Source organism: Haliaeetus albicilla, chromosome 14, assembly GCF_947461875.1.
Source record: "Haliaeetus albicilla chromosome 14, bHalAlb1.1, whole genome shotgun sequence".
Taxonomy (NCBI): Eukaryota; Metazoa; Chordata; class Aves; order Accipitriformes; family Accipitridae; genus Haliaeetus; species Haliaeetus albicilla.
In genome coordinates this window covers 25333808-25360585 of record NC_091496.1, presented here as the reverse complement: position 1 = coordinate 25360585, position 26778 = coordinate 25333808, and the positions used below count along the sequence as shown (strand labels likewise).

General features: G+C 41.5%; 1 protein-coding gene across 6 annotated transcripts in view; it reads left to right on the top strand.

Moving 5' to 3' along the window:
• Positions 1-5691: 5691 nt before the first annotated feature.
• The window catches only part of PTPRZ1 (protein tyrosine phosphatase receptor type Z1), a 144665-nt gene continuing 123578 nt past the window's right edge, over positions 5692-26778 (top strand). For 4 of the 6 annotated variants that reach the window (XM_069802033.1, XM_069802031.1, XM_069802032.1 and 1 more), the window contains exon 1: positions 5692-6115. In XM_069802033.1, the coding sequence (XP_069658134.1) occupies positions 6058-6115 (58 nt within the window). In that variant the 5' untranslated portion in view covers positions 5692-6057. The remainder of the gene's footprint in view (positions 6116-26778) is intronic. The other 2 variants (XM_069802035.1, XM_069802034.1) reach the window with 1 other exon arrangement.

The window sequence follows — 26778 nt, the reverse complement described above, 5'->3', positions numbered from 1 at the left end:
CTTCTACCTGCCCCTCCAGAGAAAGACGAGCAAAAATAAGACCTCCCAGGAGGTCATACTACCCTGTGTTTGGGGACTGGGGGGGGGGGAATCGGATGTTAAATAATTCACTCCTGCCCACTCTTCATTTATCATTTCAGAAGTTCACCTTACCTGTCTCTGGGGGAAACTACTGTGTTGCTAACAGGTAACCATGCAGTGAGATGATAATGCTAGGGTGGTCATAGCTGTGCTTTGTGTTCCCAATTTTACATTTAATAATCCAAGCAGAAATGAATAGGAATGCTAAACAGGAGTGTGAAATATTATTTTCATTTTCTCTGTTGCTGTATAACAGGAGGGAAAATAACCAAATGCCCCTAGAGGCATATCCATTTGTCTAGAACATCGGAAGGGATTTGCAGCTGGAGTCAGAGCATTTTACAACATGGCCATGCCTCTCACAGAGCTGAAAGCATAGTCAAAAAGTCAGCCACTGGTGCACACAGATAGGTTTCGTGTGGAAAAATAGCACCAACCTTCATGGAAAATGTTGGAAACACTTGTTTGCAACAGGTGTTGAGGAGTAGTAGTGAGTGTTGAGTAGTAGTGTTGAGTGGTACATTGCAGAGAGGTAAATTGTGACTGAACAGCCACAAATGAGCATGAAGGAAATGTAGACAGATTTGACTCAGTGCTCATGTACATGTATATAAAACCAGTCTGTTCAAAGTTTGCATTTCAGCCCATCTTTGCTTATTTTTCATACTCTGTAACCACTCTGCTTGTTAAGTAGTGGGGTTAGAAGGTCATTCTTCAGCAGATTTAACAAGGGGCAGCTGTTTTGACACTGAAGGAATCAGGCAGGTACAGGCTGGTTTTGCCAGAAGAGATAGAGTTTGTAGAGAGATACAGTTTTTATTTCAAGATCAGCTGATAAAGCTGGGAGAAACAGGAACCTAAGATTTCTTGCCCAGAAACCTTTCATTAGATCATCTGCTTTGCCAGAAGATGTGGTATTGAAGCCTTTTCCATGGCTAGGCCAGACAGATAGCTGCTTAAAAGGACAGGTTTAAACCATGCTGTCTTTAGTGCATCTAACAGACCAGTTCTTTTCAACTGGTTCTTACTGAGAAGTAAAATAATAAAACTAGATTATGTGAATAGACTTTGTCTCTCACCTAGTTCTTCCAAGGGTCTGATGGCACCTGGCTGCTACCAGACTGTCAAGTTCTGATCTTCTTCTGAGAGGAAAACATACACCATCTACTGTCCTTGGGTTTAGCTTCGAAAAGCAGTTGAACTGTATCTTCTGTTTAGCAAAGGGCCAAATAAGAGGTTCGATGTCACCATTTCTCTTGTCCTTCTGTGTTCTTGGAGGCAACCGAATGAGGAAAGTAATGGCTCAGACCAAACCCCAAAATGAAAATAACACTACACGGAATGCAAAAAAATGGAAGGAACTCCCTTAAAATATGAAAAAAAAAGACTTTATTTATTTGTTAATAAATGTTTAATGATCTTGAAACTCTAACATGCCAAACAAAATTGAGGTAGACAAAAATACTGGCTTTACTTTCATTTTGTATCTTAATATTACCAAAAAAAAAGGTTTGAGATCCTATGCTAATAATCCTCCATGCAAAGGGACGTTTAATATTAAATACTCATGGGAAGAAGTTCTGGAAAAAAACAGTACTCTAACCAGAGAGATCTGATACATTTGACTTCAGCATGACACTTAATGAATTTGGGTTTTGGTTTTGTATTATGTGTCTGCATGATATTCCTAATGATAGGAGTTATAACTATTGCCAGGACAACACACCTTTTGCACACACCTTTTTAATATTTTGAATTTACATGTGGGTTTCTCCAGCAAATTAGAAACTAAAGGTGGAAGTCCACCAGATTCTTTGTTAATGTACTGTACCATACATATCGAGACATACTGGTGGTATAGCCTTCATATAGGAAAGAAAGAAAAATAAAAGCTGCATGTAAACCCAAAAAAGGATTTGACAAATATCAAAGACAGCATTGAAAATGAAAACATTTACCACAAGACAAGAAGATAAATGCAACAAGAAATTGACATTATTCTGAAAGAAAACCATAAGCACTCAAAACAAGCTAGAAAAAAAGCTGAACAAGACATGGAATGACTCACCCTGGAAAATAACAAGATTGTCACACTACAAAGGAAAATACAGTATAAACACTGAGAAGAGGTTCATTTAGACTGAGAAAAAGGTAACCATGGATAAAAAGAGCAGATTTGAAGAAAATATTTAGTACCAGATGAGAAGTGTAAAAGAAAGGTGAAATTTAAAGAAATTTGGAAAAAAAAAAAAAAAAATGGGAGAGGCTTATCAAAAGGGAAAAATGTTAACAGAGAAACTAAACAGGGACCAGTTTCTCATCAAGACTTGCTAATGTTCCATAAAAGGGCAAGTAGAAATATTGTGTAATGGAAGAGAAGCTTTATGTAAATCTACAAAATATTTACTAAAGTGTATAGCAATGAAAATAAGTCATATTTTCATTGCTAAGTCATCAATAATAGTAAGTTTTAAAGAAATAGAAATCTGCAATGTTAACTAGAAGTCCTTTTCATATCTGCTTGCTATTGTATCACGTTGTGGGTTATTTATACTTCGTATAGGAGAAAGAGGAAGCAGTAATAGAAATCATGTTCTTAGAGCTAGTGAATTGATTTGCTTGACAAAATTCCTTATTTCCAAATGAATTTTAGTGAATTTGGCTTGACACAGCACAGGCTAAAATGTCATGACATGACAGCTAAAGGTGAAGATGAACAGTGTCACCCTACCACAGCCAAGCGTTTCCTAGACTATAGAGAGCGCTGTTCAAAGCAGCTGTAAAGTACTATCACATCAGGATATTATAATTTTATTCTTATTCTGACCAGGTATGCATATGCACTACCTAAAAGGCCAGAGATGAACCTTCTAATCCATCCTTATTACCTCATTATTACAGGCTATAAAACTGCAGATGGGTTAGTGCAGACATTTGTGGTCATGTTTTAAGTAGACTAAATTCTTGATGTAAAGGTTTCAAATGATGAAGAGTCTAACACATTCACTGGTCATTTGTCCTAAATGTTTATCGTTCACCTTGTAAAATATTACAGTGTATTACCTACTGGAAGTGAAAGTTAACTATTGGCATAACGACCATGTCAGGACCAGATTCTCTCTGTGTAGTGGAAAACTGGAAAACTAGGAAATGGTTGCACAACTTCTGAACGCAGTGCTTGCCCTTCAGTGTGGGTGTATTCATGATGGGCAATTTGTTCATGGTATAAATAAAAGGGAATTCTTAAAGAAACACTGTAGGAAAGGGAGCACACTGACCTATCTAAAGCTTTTCCAGCACCTACCCGAGTAGGTAACTGTGTCAGCAGCTGTTAGAGGCGATCCTTCAGCCTTGTCAGACAGCCGCAAAGCTTTGGCCACAGCTGAGAACCCGGAGATGAAAAGGCACCAAACTGCTCAAAAGTTGGTCCCCGCCAGGACGGAGGGGGAATCTGGAAGCTGCTGCAAGCTCAGGAGTACTCATGAGCAATGCAACTAAGTTACATCTACCTACCAGCCTGAGAGGAAACCCAAGTGGAGGTATAGCCTGAGCACCACGCATCACTGCAGTCCTGCAGGCATTGGCTTTACGCTGTATAATAGTACCTATACAATTGCTATGCAATATTGTATAATTCTTATTCCTACTGAGAAACTAAGCCAATTGCACAATGGTGTCAGAGCTGGAGTTTGTCTCAAATATATTATCCACGGGTATTAGTTTTTTGTGTTGCATATGTGTATCAGTGTGTGCATGTTTGCATGTGTATGGGTTTGGAAATCACTGCAGTTGTTTCCTGGCATCTAGATTCTTTCAGTACCATGAAAATCAGCTGACTAAAATCTTTAACAACATTTTCCCTTAGGACAATACTAAAATATTTTTTTATTGGTGGAGTTCAGCACATGGAACTTGTTTCTTCCTGTGATACCAGAAGTCCGTTTCACAAGAACTGTCATTCAAAGTTAATCCTTCTCCTAATGAACCAACCTCTATTGTATGTAAACTCTGTAGTACCCTGAAAGATGCTGACCTTGCATGAGAAGACACGTCTGCAGTCTGCTTTCCAAATACAATCAACTGCTCGAGCACCTCGGCACTTTCTCCTCTAACTTTTGTTCGCTCAGAAGTTTCCAATTTCCTTCACGTCAAGATAGCTCCTCATGTCCCCAACAGCCAGGTAGAGCAGGCAGACATCGAAATGAAAAACTGACACAGGAGTTTTTTCTGTTTTCCTTGAAGGACCAGCTGGCAGAAGCAGCTCCTGTGCTTGAGGACCAAGAGGCACGGTAGAGCAGGGTACCTATAACGCACCAAGTGTTTTTACACTTAAGTTGCCCACCATTAGAAGTCCCATCACATCCGTGCTGGGTAGACAGATGGTTTCACTCAGATGGGAACAGTATCACAAGCACAGAAACCATTCACACGGCTACTGGGCTGCACTTTGGTGGACCTGGGATGAAGTGGAGGATCGCGTGTGTCATCTCATGCTCCCAAAGCCCAGAGCGTTTGTCAGGGGTGCTTCTAGCCCCCCACCCGCCTTTTCACACGGGGACACCCAAGAGGGCTCAGCGCAGCACGGGAAGGCTGCGGGGAAGGCAGGCCCACCCCGTCCCGTGGCACCTGGTGTTTCTTTCCCTTAATTTTTCACTTCTTGTTTGGGTGGTTTGGGGTGGGTTTTTGTTTTTGGGGGGGGTTTTTTGGTCATATTTTGTCTTCCCGAAGAAACGGTGCCAGTGCCTGCGCCCTGACCCACTTCTAGTGCGGATAATGATATTCTGCGGCTCCAGCCCCCTTCCCCCGCTCCCCCCTTCCAGTTCCCAGGGAACACGTACCCTCCTCTCCGCTTCCCGGCTCGGGCAGCAGCCCGCAAACGCCACCTACTTACAGGCCGGTACCGCTCACCGGCCCCGCCGGGCTCCCCGCGATCACTCTCCCCGATCCCCGCCGCCGTGAGCGCTTCGCACGATCCGGCCCCGAGCCCACCTTTCGCCTTTTAACGGGGCTCCTCCGCCGAGCCGCTCGGCGGCATCCCCGGGGGGCTGCCCCGGCCTCCGCGTCCCCGGGGTCGCACCGGCCGGCGCCTCACCGCGCTGCCCCCCGACACCGCCCCACAGCCGCCCCCTCCCCGCCGACGCCCCACAGCCATCCCCTCCCCTCCCGCCGTCGAAATAAACTTTTCTTCGCAGGCCGGTGGGGGGGGTGGCGGGGTGTCCCGGGGGGGCGCTGCCCCCGCGCGGAGCCGCTCTCCCCCCGCTTTGGCGAGGCGAACCCCTCCGCCCCCCCCCCCCCCGGCCCCCGGTTTCCTCCCTCCCGCCTGTTGGGTGACGGGGGTTGGGGGGGGGGTGGTGGTGTCTGCCCCCTCCCGCTCGCGGGCGCGCGCGCACACATCCCACCCACCCCCCCCCAGACACACAACGCACACGCACACAACACACGCGCGCAGACACACTCACACGCGCGCACACGTGCGCGCCCGCCCCGCAGCGCGCGGTCTCCGCCCCCCCCCCCCCCCGCGCCCAGGCACACAGACACGCACACACCCCGAGCGCACACACGCGCGGCCGTGCGCACACACACGCACACACACGCGCACCCCCTCACCCCCCCCCGGCACACACGCACACCGCCGCGCGCTCCCCCGCAGGCACTCCCGCCCTCGGCAGCGCGGCCGCTCGGCGGAGCGCGGGCAGCGGAGCGGAGCGGAGGGCGGGCGGCCCCGGCGAGCCCCCCGCGATGCGCTGAGCCGAGCGGCGGCCCCGCCAGCACCCAGCGCCGCTGATCCCGCCCGCCCGCCCGCCCGCGGCGTGGGGGCGGCCGCCGGGCGCGGCCGCGGCGCGGAGCCGGCTCCCCAGTGGGGAGGGGTGCAGCTGCCCGCGGAGGCAGGCAGGCAGGCAGGCAGGCAGGCAGGCAGGAGGCTGAGAGGCAGTCGGACAGGCAGGCAGACGGGAGGAGGCTGAGGACGATTTGGACATGCTCATTCTAGGGCGCTTGGTTGCCTGCATCCAGCTCGTCTGTATCCTCAGAGTGGGTGAGTGATGCCTGCGTGAATTCCTCTCTGCGTTTCAGAACAACTTTTCTCCCCGGGCTCCGGTGGGCTTTTCTCCCTCTCACCCCCTTTGCTTGGAGCCGCAGGTGCAATCGCCGGCCGCTCCACACCGTGGAAACACGCTGCCAACACCACGCGTGGGCACGTTTCCCCTACCCCTTTTTTTACCTCAGCCGCCCGCTGCCGGGCTCCGCGGATGCGCGGTACCCCCACGCCACCCGCGGCACCGGCGGGTTGCTCGGAGCGGGGAGGGGATGGGGGGGTCGCCAGCCCCCCCCCCCCCCCCCCCCGCCCCGCTCCCACAGCGGCGTCCGGCGCGGCGCTCCGCGGCCCGCCGAGCCCTCCGCACGGCCCCGCACCCGCGGGGGAGTGGGAGTGCGCCTGTGGCGGGGGGGGGGGGGGGGAGGAAACCCCCGCCGAGCGGGTCGAGCTCCTCTGCGGAGGCGGGATGTGAAATTTTACTTTAGCCTGTGGCACGAACTGTTCCGGAGAGAACCGGGGATGGGGGCAACATTTCCGTCCAAAACCTGACTCGTTCGCCGAGAACGGGCGACGCCGGTGATTGCCCTGGAACGAGGTGTGACTGCTGCCTCGAAAAGCGAAATACGAGCCGCTCATTCACCTGGGACCCTGCCTACAGAATATGGATTCATATGTAGATTTTAGCAGGACTACTTACATAACCCAGTTCATTTTCTACTCATTCAGATCTGTGCAACTGGAGCGCATCCTAAAAATCACGCGGCGCTCTGTTACTCGGTATTATTATTATAACCGGCGTGAGTCAGTTGATGCTGTTGGAAGTGCTGTCTTAAAATACTTCCTCAAATAAGTATTGGGAGCTTAAGTAGCGGGTTCTGTGTCGTATCGAATGATCGTTTTGAATTTATAAGCTGCTGTCAAATAGATCACTAGAAAATACTGGTTGTTTTCTTGTATTTAAGCGTGAGGAACTTGGGAGCTTCAGCTCATTATGTACAAAACCAGTTTTACAATAGATCTCTCGTGATGAAGTAGGCACTAACCTACATTTTTCACCCAATAGGTGGTGCTGCTTCTGAAACCGTGAGCTCTGTAAACAAAGATCGGTGTTAGGTTACTCGGAGTGAAAGCATTTCGTACCAAGTTCTGCTAGTTAGAGGAAATTACTTTTTAAAATTTGGTCGCGTGAAAAATATTTTTACCTCCTTTCTGAAAGTATAGTGGAATAATTCAACTATAAATGTGATGAATGTAACTGACCTTTAATTAAAATGTATGATCTTTGTAAGGGCATTAATAGCATTTTAATGGCACATTTAAACTAACCTATTTCTAAAAACAGGGTACTTATTCTAATACAATTCTCTTATACTAGTTTGGCAAAGAATGGCCTGTCATAAAACTTTTGATAAGTTTTCATAGCATCTTTCTTACGTTGCCAACCTGCTTCCTAAAATCAGATGCACTCCCAAGACTATTTAAAGGACAAAATTATCAGGTGTTTGTGTATGTGTGTGGAGGTATACAAAAATACGTGAGTACAGATCAAGTATACCATGATATGATCATAATGTAATACAACACAGTTCAATTTTGGAGACCAACTTCAATGTTCAGTTGCTCCTACCACCTTGCAAGCAATGCAAGATATAAACATAACTTTTTTTAATGAAACCTATGGGGTTTTTAATAATTTAATCTCATGTCTTTTTAGAAATAAGGTGGGTTTGTATAATGTGATATTCAAATACATTGTGTGCATGTGTATGTTATATTAATGAATTTAAAAGATCTGTCAGGATGGGAAAACAAGGTTTTTTACTCACACATGAGGTATAATATAAGTGGGGCTACTTTTTTTTTTTCTCTGGACTGATACACTATTGTTTTCAAACCTGACCTGAAGGGGACACCCTTTCTAGATGTGACGGATGATTTGGTCTCAATGGTGGTTTATTCTGAAGACTCATGAGCTAGGCTGCTCAGTGCATTCAATGACGTGATTGTTCCCAAAAATGAATACCCTGTACAGGTTATTACACTGATTTAATCAGATTTCATTTGAATATGTTCCTCTTTGAGTATCTCTGCATAACTAAACATGCTGTCATCTGATAGTATTAGTTCATAGGAGTAAATATTTTCTTAGAATTTTGGCATTGTTTCCTTTTGGTTTTTCATTAAAAATTAAAATAAATGATTGCATGCTACCAGTGTGTGGGTCCTAGGGCTTGGTGAGAGAGGAGGACTGGGTCAGACAGGCTGGCTCTTACGGTTAGGTATTTCTGGTACGGAAGAAACCAGACCCAGGGCTCTGTGAATGGGACATTGCTGAAGAGCATGGCAGTCTGCTTTTGCATTCTGGAGACTATGCTTACTAGTTTGAGGCTAGGCAACATGTAGATCCTGGCCTCATTTGCTTTTAGTTTCAAAAAATGTTTTTGTGTTCTCAGCTGGTCACGTACAGAGCTTTACAGGAGGTCCCTTCTAATGAATCTGTTTGGGAGGTTTGCTGTTGCCTCTAGGAGATTCAGCAGGAAAATCTCAGCCTCCTAGGCTGTTCAGGAAAGAAAAGGCGGTCAAATCAACCTCACTGAAGAAAAACCTATTAGAGCAGACGGAGGCAAAAAGTTCTTTTGGGAACGACAAGACAGTAACAGTTCGTTCTCTGTGTTATTGAAGAAATGCTTAGGGGCTTGATTCTAATATCCCTGCTGAGATATGAATAGCACCTTCCTCCACAGTGTTACTGAAGCCAAGTACTGATGTAATTATTTATGGAGCAGGGTATTATCTGAGTATTCTCAGTGAGTGCCATTCAGTGAAGTTCAATGGAACTACTTGTGGAGCGAGATGCTATTCAGTCACAAGTGAGGGCACATGAGAAGTCCTGTGTGATTGATTATTTGTGGATACTACCGTGTAGTTAGAATACAGATTTCCTATGAAGTTCTTTCTGTTACTAAAATTAAAGGAAAAAAAAACCCACTCTGTGGACAATTCACTTGCTTTTTCACATTTTTGTTTTAAATGAGAAGTATATGAATCTGTAATCTTCAGCCTGCATATATATCAGGCTGAAGATATTCTTTGAAATTCTGCCCCAGCTTACTGATGTGTTCCATGTAACCTCCTGAAAGTCAATGGGGCGTGCCCTTTTTGTAGCTTTTGTCTCATTGTGGTTATAGAAAAAATACCTGGAGTCTTTTCAATAAGTAGACTATTTATGAATCTGTGTAGGCAAGAAAATGTTAATAGAAAAAGGAACATGTTTTAACAAATTACATTATAGTTGTGGCTAGATTTGAATCAGAGGTGTAAATATTTAGGCAAGACTTAAAAAATATTCCCTGCTCTCACTAGCAAATTGTATGGATAATTTTCCTCAAATAATGTAGAAAGTCTTTCCAAAATTAGCTCATCCACACCTTACTACTATCACTGTCTGACCTCAGCTAGGGTTTTGCCTTTCAAAATGCAGCTAATTAAACTGTGAATTGTTTAATTAGTTGTGTCTCACTTTAATTTTTCACTATCTAAAAAAGATCTCTTTCATTTTTAGTTTGTTTCTGGCATCCCAGTACCATGACTTTATTCACACAAAAGTAGTAACGTTTCCCTAACCTAATTTTTCTTACACAGCTGACATCAGGACTGTATTTCCAAGCTAGCAGACAGCATACGTCTCACTACCAACAAGAAAAGCAACTTCTCTGCGCTCTTTACTAGATGGCCCCAACTAATAATAATGAGAATCTGAAAGACAGCATTGGCTCAGCTTTCTAAATCGAATCACACTTTCTGTTCATGCTCATGGCCACATGCTTAGATTCAATAAGCCCTTAGACTGTTAAAAGACTATGGGATCAGATCCTTCTTTTTTGCACTAGCCTCTTATTTTAACAATATTTTTGCAGGCCAGATACTTGGCGTACTTCAAACTCAGTTACATCACAGTAGTATTACTGTATATTATTTTTAATGCTTTAGCATATTCTACACTTAAGACGACATGTTCCTATGGATGATGATACATAGTTCCTATGGAGAGATTTAGTCCTGCCATATCTAAAACATAAGAGCTAAAACAAAACCATCTGTTTTAACCATATATATTATAACCATCTATATGTCTTGCATTTTTGTACCATAGAGATTGATATATACCAAAATCTAAATGTATAATATGGATTTATTTTAGGTTCAAATACTGGCAGGTATGAAAAGTTGTGCAGAAATGAATGACATTTTAAAAGTTAATGTCAGTGTAACCTAGTATTTATTCAGCACACTAGTCTGTAGGACGTATCTAAAATAGTTAAAGCTGTAGTTCCAATGTTGAATCAATACAATGTATAACGAGAGTTTTCCGAGTTGTATTTGGCATCACTTCATCCCTAAATGTACTCTTCTATCTGAATTCCTGGAGAGAAACTAAATAATATATATATAAAAATAGGGTGGTCATTTGAAAATATTTTAATCTGGATTGTAAATCAGGATGTTAATTTATGAATGCAAGTACTTGCCCATTTCTTAAGGAAGACGATTTCCTTCATTTTCTGCACTCATCATTTAAATGGTCACTTCCCACTATGAGTTCTCTAATTAGGAATTTAAGGGTGAACAGATTCTGTTCTTTCGCTGACAATTTCAATTCCTCTTCAAACGTGCCGTGCTTCTCAGTATTCCCCATAGGGCCTGGAAGTCTGCGGCAGTTCCGGAGTCCCCCGTTCCCATTTAACAGCTCGATTCTCACAGCTTCGTGCACCATTTATGTGGCTTTCCTGTATGAGACATCCTTTGGCTATTCAGTAAGCTTCTTTTCCCATAAAGACAAAAGTTACCTTTTTGAATACATGTCAAGGCTTCTGCATTAGTAAGATAAATCAACAGGAAGAAAAGGACTTACAGTATTAAATAAACAAAATCCACTAAATGAAAGATAGCAAATTTTTCAAAGAGGCTGGGACTGTAAATGAAACTTGGCTCCAGCAGGTTGTTGAGGAACTGCTGGCAGCAGAGTACTTTTGTAGGAAGGTATGGTGCAGGTTGCTTGTTGAATACAAATTACTGAAGTTGGTCAGTTCAGTCTTGAGGCTCAGGTGGAAATAACGAGATTTGAGAAATGAGGTGAGGGTTTATTTTACTTACTTTGCATCGCGGGCTGATACTGTGGCACTGTCTGGTTGAGGTGAAATAATAGACTTTTCAAGAAAACAGGCACTGTGAATAAAGCATCATGGATTATTCCAGATGTGACATGCCTCTCAAAACTCCTATTGCCTTCTACTTCTTGCCCATACTTGACTTCGATTTTCTTTGATCCACCAGAGGTAGCATATTTCACCCTAGAAATCAGTATTTTTCATTACTAATTGAAGACTCCAGGAGCTATTGTTTGAGTTAGCTAATTTCAGAAATCATCGTGGTAGAAGTCCCGTGGATGACAAAAATACTATCCTACATCTAATAAGGAAAGCTCAGCACTGAAAGTAGGATGGCAGTGGAACTTAGGTGCCTGAACCCAAAATTTTAATTAAAAGGGTCCCTAACTCAGCTAGAACCTTTCATGGCTTCCAGGGAAGCTTTCAGGCAGGTACAGTTCCTCTTATGCATGTGCCTTACCTGACCCTATTATGTGCATCTCAGTGACTATTTCCCTCCTAAGTTTAATTGGGATCCAAACCCAAGTGTTCTTTCAGATGACTTCCCTGATCCCTAAGTCAGTAAGGCTTCCCGAAATAGATACTGACAGGATCAGGTGTCTTGATCCGACTGCTGCTGCTACTTCTGTTTAAGACAAAGGACAAGGTGACAGCTGTGCCACTTTCTCATGTTGTGGCCCAGTGATTGAAGCGTTTTACCAAAGCAGTCTAGAGAGAAGACCTGTTCTGAGCCAGAGGGATTGGAACCTACATCTCCTGTCTCCAAACTTTAGGTTTTGTCCGATGAGAGGACTCTTCATACTTCTTGCTTAAGATGAACCATTTTGGCTTTTTTTTTTTTTTTGAAAGGTCAAAGGCTAGGAATTGCAGGGAAGGAATAGGGAGAAGAACAAATAACATCAGTTATGCCACTGCATAAAATCATAGCTAACCTACTTAAATATTATGTATCCATATGTTCCTCTCATTTCATAAAGGGCACAGCAGACTTGTAAAAAGAAAAGTAAGAAAATGGCATCAGGGAATATCACAGGTATCTGTTCTGAGGAATGACTAAATAAGCAAGGACTCCCTGTCAAGAACTGTGACAACTTAAGAGGTTGTTTTGTAGAGCATTATGAACTCACGAGTGATGGGAATCTGTTCTTCACTGACTCTTCCAATGTAAGAGCAACGGGACAGCAAATGAAGGCAGTAGGACCCAGGTTTAAAAACAAATAAACTAAAAGGTTAATTTGTCCTGCAACAGGTGATAGACTTCTGAAACTCTGCTGTAGGTTGCTGTGAGAGCAAAACGTTTTGAGAGGATACTGGGCAAGATCTTGAAAGAGAAACCTACTGAGGGTTGCTAAGCAGATGGAAACCGCATCCATTTCAGGAATTTTTGGAGCTGGAAATGGCGCCTGGGAGAGTTTACAAGGAAATTTTCAAGCATATCACACAAGTTTGCGTTTTTCTTACTGTTCCTTAAGCATCTGCTTCAGGCTTTTGGAGGCAGAACTTTGAATTGGTAGGATAGTACAGCAAGAGAGGAAATACGAGTTCTTATGCCTGCTCCTACTCGGTATTTCATCATCCACTTGCTAAATACAATGCATAAATCACTACCACTGCCTTTTCTCTGGTTGTGCTCTAAAAAGAGCAGGCTTTGCTCATTTCTTTGAAAGTTCCAGATACTTAGTCTCAGAAGGGAATTCTAGGCTACACTTCTGAAGGACCAACCTCCCAAAGGTGGGCAGAACTCAGATACTTTTCCACCAACTCAGCATTTTACATCAGCTGTCTTGGGCAGCTGAAAACCATTTGGGCAAGCCAGTTGCTCCTTACTGCACTCAGCTGCCTAGCTCACCTAAAGACAGTGTAGGAGCCTGAACTTCAAGGCTCTTGAGCCTACTGCTAGTGCCTAACAGGTGGGCCATTCAGCTAAATGCTATCTTGTATCTGGGCTTTTGTCTAAGTCAGGGCTCTTGAATACACCATTTACACTGCACCTCCAGATTCAGCAGCTAAAAAACAGGCTAGACATGGCTTGGCTACTTGGCATATAAAAAGCAGTATTTCCTTCTCTAGATTTTTATAGCATCCAGTTAGACACACAAGGTAATACTTTTTTTTCCTATTAACCCTTTATGTTTTGCTAAACTTAAGAGACTGTAGTTACCTGGAATTTTTTTTTTTCTGTGTGTGGTGTTGAAATATTAAAGATCCTACTGTGCAGATAGCATTCAGCAATTTATAGTTCTGTATGAAGGTATTAAGACTGCTTACCTGACTAGTGAGAGATTTCATTAAGAGTTTTCAGGAGCAGTATATCTGTTAGTACTTTGGCTCTGAATTGTCATCCTTGTTGCTGAAAGATTTCTAAATCCTGGATTATATATAAATATAAAGCAGGTAGCATTTGAAGAGGTATCTTGTCTTCACTGCCTTATCTGTTTGCTGAGATAGGATGACAGTAAAAGCAGTGAAGAGTTGATTAAACAATAACTTCAGAAAGGGTGAAATAAGAGATATCTAGAGTACTTCTGTATTGAAATAGAGTTACAAAATTGGTCTTTGAAATGCTGTAAATAAAGGGTGTTACATAAAAATAAATGAAATCAAATGTATCTTAGTGAATGAAGATGTATATTTCTGTAAATGCCGTAACAGAATTTGACAAAGAATTTCTGACTCATTAAAAATTTCCTTAGAAATCATGACATGTTCTTTAATTGGGACAGATTTTGGGGGGCTTTTTTGTAAGCTATCCAGGCCAAATTAAAATTTTGCTACAGTAAATGGAAGGATTTAGTGACTTCATTGAGATTTAGACTGGTTTGTATCATAATTCTTCAAAATACACTTTTCCAAATATAATGCTATTTTTCAAAGCTGTCAAAGCCTTGGAAAAGAAGAATTTGTAATGTTCTGTAGGGGCAGCTTATATTGAAGAAACTGAAAGCTTTTTGAAGGCTAAAGCAAGTATTTTGAGGAAAAATTAAGCCTTTAAAATCAGTGTTTAAAAAAAGACTTGATTCTTCAATTGCTTTATATGCTGAACTCCATCATTTCAGCAGAAGTTCCCAGAAAGAAAAACATCTGCTTGCTTAGACTAAATAGCTAATGATCAGAGTAACAGCTGGCTTTATAGAAGTGACCTGATATTACTCCAGGCAATTTATCTTCTAGCTCCATCCCCAAACTGACCAACTGTTTCATCCATTTCTAGCCATTTGGAAAAATCTTTTTGTTCCAAGTGTGTGTCAGTTGTTCCTATCATTTCCTTTTGTAACCCTTCTTCTGATAGGTGTGTGTATGTATGTTAATTAACAAATTTGGCAGGCTGGGACTTCCTGGGAGGCTAAGGAGCCTTCTGCCAGCCCCCTGGAGCACTGCTGTTAGGTGTGGGGGATATTTCATGTTACATGATGCACTCGCCACGCAACCCATCCACCCATCATCTGCACAGAGTTTGGGGTGAGTCCTGTGCGGGCTGTGACTACCTCTTTCCTTGTAATCTTTGATTTTTGGACAGTAGCTTTGCATTTCATGTATTTTGCAATGTTGCAGAAAAATTCCAAGGATCCAGGTTCTCTTTGGGTTTTTGTTTTGTGTTGTTTTGTTTTGTTGGGGTTTTTTTAACACACCTTAGGTTTGTGTTAAAAAAACTGTGCAGCACTGTAGGTACACAGATCATAGTAGAGTTACTCCTGGCTCATATTGGTGGAACTGTGTGTGAATAAACCCTGGATGAGCAGCAAGGAGAAAAAGATCCAGAAGAGCTATTTAAGTTTTAGGATAGTGCTGACACAAAAACAAATGAATATAAACTGGCAATGTGCAAATTTAAGCTGAAAATTATAAGGTTCCTAACCATTACAGCAATGGGATTTTGGAAGGTCTTTCCAATGCTAATAGTAGGAGCAAAAAGCCAACCTATTTATTTTTTTTAAGAATAGAGTACAATTTCTTTTAATTTTTTTTTTTTTTTTTTTTTTTTTGCAAGATCCTGTGGCTCCTGCAATAAGAGAGAACCCCATCACTGATCTAGGAGTTACTGGCAGTGAGTACCGTGGTACAGTTTCAACTGTGCTAAATAAGAAAACTGAGCAGTGTGCACCTGGCTGTGCCAGCCAGCTGCCCACTGCTGAAACAACATAAAACAGTCATTCCTCATGACAGACTCATACATTTGTAAGCTGAAGTACTGGGGACTGAGTGGTCACTTAGCATCTCCAATACTACTCAGCATTTCAAACTGCACTGAGTAGTAAAACATCATAAATCTATCCAGGAAAAGAAATAACACCTAATGTAAAGTCAGAAGACTTAAAAATGTACATTTTGGGTTTAATTATTTTATTTTGAGGCTGTTGACAGTTTGCTATTTTGAATAAGATTACTTGTATAAGCACAAGGTAAGAAACCTCCTTTAAAGAAAAGTATTTGAAATCTCATGTGGTCGTATGGCTTCGGGAGCTAGTGGTTTAGTTAAAATACTAGCTATTAGAAGATCTTTGAGAACTGGCAGTGCTCTCGCTTTCTCACATGATACAACCATAAGAAATTTCAATTCATTATATTTCAGTGTCAAATTTTACATTGGCTGAATTCTGAGAGTATTCCTAGGCTCATCCACCCATTTCTTGTTAATCGTCTCCATGTCCTCCTCTCACATTCTCATATAAATGGTTTGTCCTCCCCAATAGCCCTGTGAACTCTCTTGTCACCATGTGCACATTTCTGCAAAGACACAGGCAGTTACATGTTAGTCTACTAATGTAAAATTACTCCTGCAACTTCGTAAGGGTCCTCCGTGGCAGGTTTCTACTCCCCTTTTAAAGTGTGTTTCTTACATATCTGATACAATTCCTCTTCACTATTTCTTCCTGTATTTTGTATTATCACTAACTTTCTCCCCTTCTTTATTTGGAATGAAGAAAAAGGGATTCATATTTTGCTTACTGCTTTATCTGAATGGTAAAAAAACTGCAAACACATAAATCAATATAATATGCATTAGAACTAAACAAAACAATGGGTAAAAAATGTAAATTCCTTATTTTTTTTATTCTCTGTGAGTTTTATTTTCTGCACAGTTGTCTAATCAGTTCATTAAAGGTTTAGTTTTTGGTATCTCTTCATAGAGACAGAAAACAGATTCTGTATTTAACATATATATATTTGAGCAGGGGTCAAGTCAGTATTACATTCAACAGAACTCATTCAGGAATACTTAGACTAGGAATCATTCTTTTAATCCATTAGTGAAAAATGCATCCATACAAAAAGATTATGGGAAGCTATCCTTTAAACTGAGTATTTTTTCAGTCTTTTCTGGTTTGTGCTGTTTACTGTGGGATTTGTAACACATGAATCAGCAGAGAAAATATGTTTCCGTGTGGCAGTGTTCTTCACTGTGTGGGAAATTCCAACCTTTTTGTGTGAGGTGGTAATACTGTGACACAAAATTTGCTGAAGATTTGTCTGAGTAGTGGCTGGACTCAGGCAGGGAAAGATGACAACAGGAACAGATATATACTGTTCATGAGGAATATGTGCACATCTTAAATGATCTGATTAGCTTTTGCAACTATTTAAGTGTTTACAGATTCATCATATTAAAACAAATTGCAAGTGCAATTTAGAGCAGATTAAAAATACCCTTATTGCCCTGCTGAATGGGAGGAGACAGGTTCAGCTAAATCAGGTGAAGCTAATAAGGCAGTGATGCGTAATGGATAGTTTCAGGTTACATGCAGTGGAGTCAAATAGAAGCAAATGCATATGGAGCAAACAGAAAATGTAGTCTTGTTTTTGGTGAATAAGGTAATATGAATTGATCAGCTTTTTCTAGTATGGTCTACGCATTCTATTACAGTTGTAAACAGTATATTTGAATAAAACTGTAATCCAGGTTTTCATGGAAAAATTATCATTATTGAGGGGTTTTTGCTTATTAGTTAAAGAATTCCTTGGACTTGCAAGAGTTTTTCTAAACGTATGAAACCCTGGTCCCCTGCAATCTGTTGTTCACTTGAAAGCAACAGGAAATTTGACCCACTCAGAGTAGCTTTATGGTTAAATCAAAGAAGAGGTTTAGTCACCTTGCAGTGGGACTCAAAATGCTGGGTTAGGCATCCTGCTTGTCATGTACAGAGCACGAGAGTTATAGGCACCTGGACTGGGATTAATAGCAGCAAGCATGTCCAGTGCTGGGACATGCAAGCCTGGCTGGTAAAATAAAGATCAGTGTAGACAAGAAGGTATAAAAAAGGAACAAACTGTGAAGTGTCTCTTCAGGCCACGTATTGGGAATAACTGTGCTGAAACATTTTGTTTAGATGGCTAGACCCGACTAAAAATATTTGGAATTCAGAGTTGTTGATCTTATTACTCTTAAAACAGCCATAAGATGTTGATACTGGAGAGTTCTCATAATCATCTAATAGTACAACATTTGCCAAAGAAACAGGAGATGGCAATCCTAAACCTTTCCCATGTAAGCGGATTTGAACCACAGCTGTGGAGAGCAGTATTATCCACAGCATGACAGAGCACTGCAGTTGAGGATGGGCAACAGTGCTGACATATACCCCAGCTGAAGGTGGGAACAGTAGAGAAAACCTGACTGCCCAGTCTAATGGGCGAGATAAGGTGCTCCAGCGCAGCATTTCCAGGTGCCGGACTAGATTTTCACCCTTTCTTCACTGTGCCCCCTCCCCTACCCTGCCCCAAAAGCAGCAGCAGCAGCAGCTGCTGCCATGTGCAAGCAGTAAATTCCTGGTCTCCTACTTCTGCTGTGGCTCCCCCCATTTCCCCCCACCACATCCCCCCACATCAGTGTCTCTCTGGCTGCAATAGTGCATCTCTCTGCTGGGATGGATGCAAATGTGGACGAAGGCATTTGGCTGCAGAGGCAGCCTGTACTCCTGGAAGGGCCACTCAGTCTGCAATGGGGGACAGGAGACAGGCCAGAAAATTTGTTCTGTAGGCTGGGTTAAAGCCTTGGGTCAGCAGTTGGTGGGTTATGAAAGGAGTGAGACAAGGGGTTCCAGTCCCTGTCAGTTTGATTATTTCTGTCTTTTACCTAGCTGCTATCAAATGTAAAAAACCCACCAGGATTTCTGTTGTCTCCTGTAGTTTTGAAACCTGCTGAAGAATGCTGCTATATCTCCTGGGTGGGTCGGTCTGATGCTTATCTAGGTCTTCTGGGTATCTCTGAATAGCCACCTACTTACCCCAGATCCTTGAAGTCTGCATCTTTCAGTCTTGGACCAGTTCCTATTCTTTTATGATGCAGAAACTGAACCAGTTAGACATAAAAGTGTATTGTATCTCTCCCAGAAAAGAAAACTGTGTAGCTATATCATTAGTCTGTGTAGGAAACCTACGCATTTGCACCACCCCTGTTGGAATAGCAGGAGATTTTCTGCCGCAGGCAGGTATGGCAACTGAGTGAGCAACAGCTGCAGCGTCCTGGAAGAAAATACAGCGTGTGCTCCTTTTTGTAGCAAATCAGCTGCTTTAGATGGCATAGAGACAACAGATTCATTTCCCTGGTGAGTCACTAAGCCTCCCTAAAGCCCAGTATCTTCAAGGCTTTCAGCTGAGGTGGAGCATATTACACTGCTCCCAATACAGCCAAAACCTTAAAGGTTTAGTCAAACCTATAATTAATTAATGCTTGTGTAACACTTAGAAGATGTAACTCGCTAGATGAGCACTAAGGCTCTTGCTAATGATTTTAAATCTACGAAGCAACTTCCTAAAAACCTTTGAAAGTGGCAATTATAATGTTCTGTCTTAGATGGAAAAGCTTTGATCACTCCAGAGCAGGAAATAAATGCATGACTTAAACTGGAGAGATACAGCGACAGAACAGCAGCAAACTGCTAAATACACTGGTGTGGCAGAGGGCCAGAGGAAGATTTGCTGTTGCTCCTTCCAAAACTCGATTTGAAGCCATTTCAGTATTTCTGTATTGCATAAATGACTGTGAAAGTCCTAGGAAGTCTGCAGTTACATGTACTTACATGGTCTGAAGATAAGAATTAATTGAAGAATTTTATTTTCATGCCCTCTTCACTTTTTTTTTTTTTTTTTAAATTTCTATGCAATTACAAGGCTACATTCTGATACAGCGCTAACAAGGCTACATTCTGATAACAGTGCTAGAAATGATCCTAGTGAAAATATTCTGACCTGTCCTGTCTTACGTTCCAAAACAGATAATTTAGTAAGATTTAAAAAACCAAATTGGTAATATTTTTAAAAAATGATAAAAATGTGTCTGAAAGCCTATTGTTTTCTGTTCAAGAGTAGGAATATTTTATAAAGAAACTGACTACAGCTTGATTTTCTCATGGTGTTTCCTGAGAGCAATATATGTGAAGCTGCCTTCTTTGCTTGACTGGTGCTGGTTGTGGGTTTGGCAATGGCATCCACCAAACTGTTTCCCTAACTTACTCAATTTTTCATGAGGTGATTAAAATTAAAGAGGTTCTTTGGTATAAAGCAGTGTAGTGTTTGCTTGTAAGTTTTCTATACTTCCTCAAATAACTTCCAGTTATTCATGGGTAGAAGAAAGAAAATAAGCATTTTAAGACAATAAAAAGGCATTATAGAAAGACTCTGTTTTTAAGGTTGTAAGGATAATTTATTTAAGCTAGTGTCATGCTGTCACATGCGTATAATGTGTACCTGTTGAAGGCATCTTCAGAAACACTTTATTTACTTTGATTAATTGCTTAATAAATTCTCCCTAATAGATGTTTGAGCAAGTGAAAAAATACTGCTCAAGTTGCTTCTTGAAGGAATGAATATTATTTTAATGGTTTTATATTATAATAACAAAATAAAGTTACATCCAAGTAAAGTGAGGGGAAAAAATCTATCTCACTACTTGTCTGTAAGCTTTCCACTGAGGGATTCAATGTTAGTACTATGCCTATTGATGCAATACCAATATACTTCAGAAATCTTACAAACAGACATGTGAGAAATATATAACTAGTTATGGGAAATGTAGCCATTTAAATTACATATTATACTTATTCCATGGACAGACTAATCCTCTAACTGGGCTTTTACACGTGTTTGATATTTAAACAGAAATGGTATCTGAGGTTAAACTGACATGTGGAGATGCTGTATAATCAGGAAATTGCTATCATTTGTTATTTATGTATCGACAACATCTAAGTGCATTTGTCAGTGACCAGCGTTTCGTTGTGTAAGGTACCGTATGAACACAGAGCAGGAATATGACACTTGCCCTAGGGAATTTAGAAATAAAATAAAGTGAAATACAGAAAGAGAAGCTGATAGGACGGAGAAGATGGGAGGAGCTGCTGAGAAAAAAATCATATATTAGTCAGTATAAAAAGCAGTGGAGTTGGCAAAGCAGCAATTTGTCATGTCGTTTCTAGCTATTCCTGTGAGTGAGAGTTTTCAAAGAGGTATTGAACAGGTCTGTCTGAGTTCCTCATCTGTAAGGCAGAGGTAGTGATACTTTACTCAAGGTGTTTTGTATGAACAAGAGCATGTTCGCATTTCTGAAGCTCTTTCAAGAGAAAAAATGTTCGCTCCAAGTCTTACGTTATAGGGCAGAGTCCCACCACGAGGAAGTTGTGCAGGTAGCCTTTGCAGTCTCCGTGGGACCTAAAGCATGGGTGCTGGCAGGTCGGTTTGCAGTCACCTGGAGCCCCTGGTGCAGCCCCTTGCGTGCCATGTAAGCCCCAGGCAACGCTTAACAGGTGAGGAGAAGCATTCACTTGGAGACCTAATGTATTCTGGGGATTCAATAGGAGACTGAAAATCATGAGACCTGGGAACTGAACCTGACAGACAGTGTCAACTCAAGCATGTCAGTTTACCTTCTTTGCCCCAATTTGCTGTCTGTAAAGCTGAGACAATATCCCCATGCTTTCTAAAGTCAGTTCAGGAGCAAAAGCTCTGCGTAAATAGTAGGGTGCACAGGTGGTACAGTGTGAGCACTGGCATGTGAGGAGCAAAGGTATGCTGCTTCTCATGACAAGATAGCCTTTTGAGCGTGAGCACAGCCTTCCTAATGGTGTATGGCTTCACTTAGGTGAGACTGCATGTACATTTACACCGGACAACTTGGGTCAAAACAGCTGATCTGAAGATTTATCCTATGGTGGATCCTCTCTGATCATAATCCTAAATGGAAATTCTTACCCTGTGTGACCCAATAGTACCAGAAACCATGGACTGCAACAAGGCCTGTTACCTCATGGTCCCAGCCTGAGTCAGCATGGAGAAATGTGGCTAAATCTGATAGGCATTTGCTGTATAAAACAAAGCTCTAACATCTCACAAAAGGAACAGTTACACTGAGTGGGGATACCGCTAATGTCATTTACCTAACTGCTGTAATTTAACGTTCATGCGCCGTGTATAGCTAGAAGTGTGGTAGGACAGTCATAACATCCTAAAAAGTTAGGTTTTCCTCATATGTAGCAGTCAGTACAGCTTGGGTCCACATGTCATGTTTGATAATGATGATAATATTGTGTGTCATTCTTCCTCACGTATCATTCTTCTTCATGCTGTGAAGGTGAGCATGTGAGCATGGGTATAGGGCTGGTGGCTGTCAGCAGCTATTTTCCATTAGCTGCCATCTCAGTTCCATGAGGTCTTGCAATGCGCATTGTCTAGGTGGTCCCTGGTGCTGAATGAGTCAGTACAGCTTTTCTCTCTTATGCCCTCCATGCTGCCAGGTAAAAAGGGACATGGGTCACCGTTCACGCTGCAGCGTTTGCTGCCGGTTACCATGCTGCAGTGTCCTGATACATTATTGTTGTCTCCAATTCTGACTTCAGGGAGGTGGTGCTCTGTATCCATTACTCGTAATTCAGAAGTAAATGTTGACTTTTAAGTTGTGACCATAAGGACAAATACTGATGTGGACAAAAGCTTTAAATTGCACAAGCGAGCAGTTGATAAAAAACTACCTTTCTTTTTACTCTCTCCTTAAAAAGCATATGTTAAAAATGAATAAAAGGACCATTCCAGATTTTTGTTGTCTTCCAGTAAATGTTGACTTGTGGGGGCAGCCAAAAGTGAGTCCTACTGACAAGAGGAAGTGTTAATGGTAGTTTCCAGAGTCCTTATTCCAGAGTTCATAGAAATCCCACAGAGAGATTGAGAGGAAGAGAGCGAATGAAGGAAAAGAAGAGCAAAACAAGAAAGTGAAAGGGAGAAAGAGGAAGGAGGAAGTGAAGAAGGGAGGGAGGAAGGAAGGAGAAAGCTTACAAATGAGACACACTTGGCACTTCTGCAGCTTCTGTTGATCTCATGTTTTTTAAGTTTAGTGCTGCTGCAGTCTGTAACTACTTGCCATTTGTAACTACTAGAAAAGGAGACTGGGGAAAGGAGTTAAATTACTCCTGCTGTGACTTTTAAAGGCATCCCATCACCAAACCCAGAGAGAAATTAAATGAAGTGACTGAACCCCAAGCTTTTGATCCCAGTTGTTTTTAACGACTCTGTTCCACATAGTGAGGAAAATAAAGGGGGTAATGCTACCAATTTCTTCTTTTTAAAAAAAATGCAGCCAGGTGGAGTTTGTTGCAGAGCACTTTATGAAATGTTCCTTCATCACAACAGAGAAGAAAATTGTTCGGAGCAAGAGATGAGGAGTCTTTATATTTTTGCTTTTAACAGGAATTGTTTATATAACTTTCTTGGCATCATCACCACAGTGATCTCTAAAGATGCATAGGTATGTAAAACTTCTAGCAAATACGTACTGAACGAATTATGGAAAGACACTTGTTGACACTTGCAAGGAGAAGTTAAGCAATGCAACGAGAAGAGCAGTGATGGGTTTGGGTAAGGAAGAGACACCACCCCCCCTGGACCCTTCCCTGCACTTCCACACTGCCTTGGCCTCTCTCTGTGGGTGACCCGCAACCCCTCCTCTCTTCTGCTCGTAGGGGACCTTATGTGCTCCCCTTCCCCTCCTTCTCTTCCTCAGCCACACATGTGGATGTGACCCAGATTTCCCTTCCGAAAATCCTGTTCTTCTAGAGGCAAGGAGAGTTCTTGTCTGACAGGGGAGGAGGGAGTCCTGCAAAGCAGATGCTGGGTAATTGTCATTTGCTGCCCATGGCAAGCATCCATATCTGAGATGATAATTTAAATTCTGTTTATACAACATGTGGTCCCAATGCAGCTAGAGTTCTGTGGATGTTCTGGCAATATTACAAATAAATCATAATAATAGTTGTTAATAAGTGAGTGCTGACAGTGATATTCGGGCCGTAATGACCATTGTAACCTAAAAAACCCCAAGGAACTTTATTGTTTTCAAAAGAGAAATGTGTATTCTTAGGCTGAAAGGTAATTTGGTTGGAACAGTTCTTTTAATTTATAATGAATGCATCCAGACCTAATGCTGCCCTCCTTGCACAATACACAAACCCAAGATTTGATGGTAAAACTCACTGCTGCTGAGCATGGCACACTGCTGCCTCTATGGGCAGAATTTAGCTGTGCATTACAGATCAAACAGGGACTTTGCTGGTTTTCACCAAAATGTATAGACCTTTGGTAATAACTGTTTTTGTGAGGGAACATCTGAAAAAGAATTAAAATCCTTGGACTTGTAAGGACCATGGCCAGGAAGAGTTTTAGCATGCAAGGGGGAATGGACAGGCTGGTATGGCATGTAAGTTCTGCAAGTTTAAGTTCTTTCTTAGGGACACAATATTTGGAATAAGTTTCAGCTAAATTTCACAATTATTTTAACTGAAGAAAACAACTCTAAATTCTTTTTGATGTAATATCTATAATGAATGCTATTTTAAGAATCCACCCAAGGCTGTAGTCATGAAGAAACATGTGCTTGACTGGGTTCCATTCACTCTAGAAAATAAAATTGATGTTCTACTTGCAGCTCTAAAGAGAAGATCTTTGTTCTTTTTCCTCCAAGCCAGAATTCCTTGATGGCTATGATGAATATCCTAGTTTTACAGGGGAAAAAAAATCAAAAGAGAAACAAGCTGTCATTTCCTATAGAAAAAAATAAAAAAATAAAAAGAATCTAACATGATATTGGCAGGAAAAAAAGGCATACTAGTGCAAATGCTGCTCAGAAGAAATTCTTCTACTCAGTTCTAAACTGTGTCCATAAAATTTCTGATGTACATCTATTAGGCATTATGATTTTCTGGCATATATTATACAACAAATAAATTTGTAGGAGTAAGGTAATATTAGGGTAAGAACTAGTATCCAAGAGCCACTCTTGGATTTAAGCAACTCAGATGCCTAGAAAGAAATTAGAAAAAGTTAACTGCTAATGCAAGTGACCATGTAGCAAACCAAATTTGAAGAAGAGTATTGGTTTCAAGTATACATGAGCATCTGCTGCTTGCTTTAATGTAGAAAGTAAAGTATCTAAAACATGGTAAAAAATGTGGAGTATACAGCGCTTGAATGAGAACCACCTATTATTCAGTATTCAGCATATACTAACATAGCCTCCCAAGCGCTGTAAAGATAAAAGTAGAAATTAAAATACCAATAAAAGCAACAGAACCTCCTTTCCTACAGTTACATTCTTCCATCTCCTTTCCATCCAGTGCTAATATGGAGTTCATAAGAGACCAGATATGTTTTAGTGAATGAGTAACACTTAATCCTAACACAAATAAACTAGTATACTGCCAGTATAAGAGCAGTGAGCCCCTTCATTTGGCGGTAAACTAGGCATTGCTGGATAAATTAAAATGCAACCCTTTCATCACTGCTTGATTTAGCAATTAGTTGACATCAAACTAGCAAACATGCACTAGACAGAATACAGAATGTGATTTCTCCATATTAATACTTTAATCTCTCTTTCATTGCATACCTTCATAGTAGGCAGAATTAATACTGATAGAATTTCCATTATTTACTCAAAAAAACCCCAGCCATGTTAAAGTGTTAGTTTGCACTTACCTGGCATTCAGCATAGATAAGATCTTCCTTCACCCTTAATCTAATTATGGCAAAATTAATAATGACAGGCCTTGAGAAAGTAAGTGCGTGACAATTAATAAAGTGGATTAGAGATGAAGGAGTTTGCTGATGATGACAGGACTCAGCCTATGAATCAGCAGTATAAGAGGAGTATGCTGAGAAAAGACAACCATAAAGGTAAAGGTAAATTATGAAATCCAAATGAGACCCTGGGGTCTAGGAAGACAATGGTGGATAAATCAAATCTGAGATGTGGGCTGAGGCACAAACATATAGGTGAAAAGGGGAGCTTCAATTTGATGCAAGAAAAAGGGAATGTTCGAGCAATGATCTGTGTGTTATACGCAGCCTCAGAAAACAATTCATCCATCATTCAGCTCATTGCTGTCAGCTTGCTTTCCCTGGGGAGTTAATTTGATGGCAACAGCCTGCCCTTAGCTGTCATTTTTACCAGGGCTGAGAAGCTTACTCCTATCGCAGTGAGCTTATTGCGCTCACTTGACACCATGCATGCACACAAATAGGTGTCTGCCTACTCCGGGGTAGAGATAGCAGCTAAGAACGGGCCAGAGCAATTAATTTGGCCATTAAAAAACTCTCAGTCTGCTCTGAAGATGACCCTAGGAAAAAGGATCTGACTGCTTTGATGACTGCAGCCGTCTTTCAGCCATTGCCTGTATTGATTCTTCAGTGCCACATGAGCCTAGCCTGGCAGCAGATGAAGTTACGGGTCCTGCCCAGCAGGTTGGCCTTTAAGGTGTATGAAAACAGATTTAATACAGCAATTAAAACATTAGAAATCTGGAAAGACATGCATATGGAATGATGGCTGGCAGGAAGGTTAAATGGACAACTTAAAGTTAGCAAAAACTAGATGAAAACTTTCAAGTTGTAAAATAAAGCAAAAAGAAAAGGAAAAATTAGGAACAAAAGGAAGGAGAGAAGGAGGAAAAGAAACTAGAAGACAGCAGAGTGAAAGTTTGGGTCCTGTTCTGGATTAACAAAGAACTTCTTCCAGAAGACTTTTTTTTCTTTTTCCAAAAGCTCTATTTTTGTTTGTACTCTAAGCTCCACGTACACACTATAGTTTTAATTGCCTTTCTTCTGGAAAGAGAGATGAAACATTTATGTCCTGTTTTGGAAAGGTGTGATGACTTCATTTTGATCTTCAGCCCAGGAGTAAGTTTTACCAGTAAAAGAAAAATGTCCAGATAGACACTTCATGGTCTTCTGCACGTTGACCTCAAAATTGAATGGGTTCAGGTATTTATGAAAAACCATGGTCCCCTGAGAACTTCATAATGCTACACTCTCCTAATGAAAGCCAAGGTGCATTTATATGAAACTTGGAATTTACAGTAGAAGGCTAGACCTTTATGAGTTTTTTCTTTCTAACCTCAGCTGTAAGATGCATAGGAGATTCATGCTGCCATGGGTCCTTTTTCCATTGTGCCTCAGAGTACAAGAGAGGGGACAGTTAATGCTGATCCATATATTCTAACCATTCAAGGACCAAAT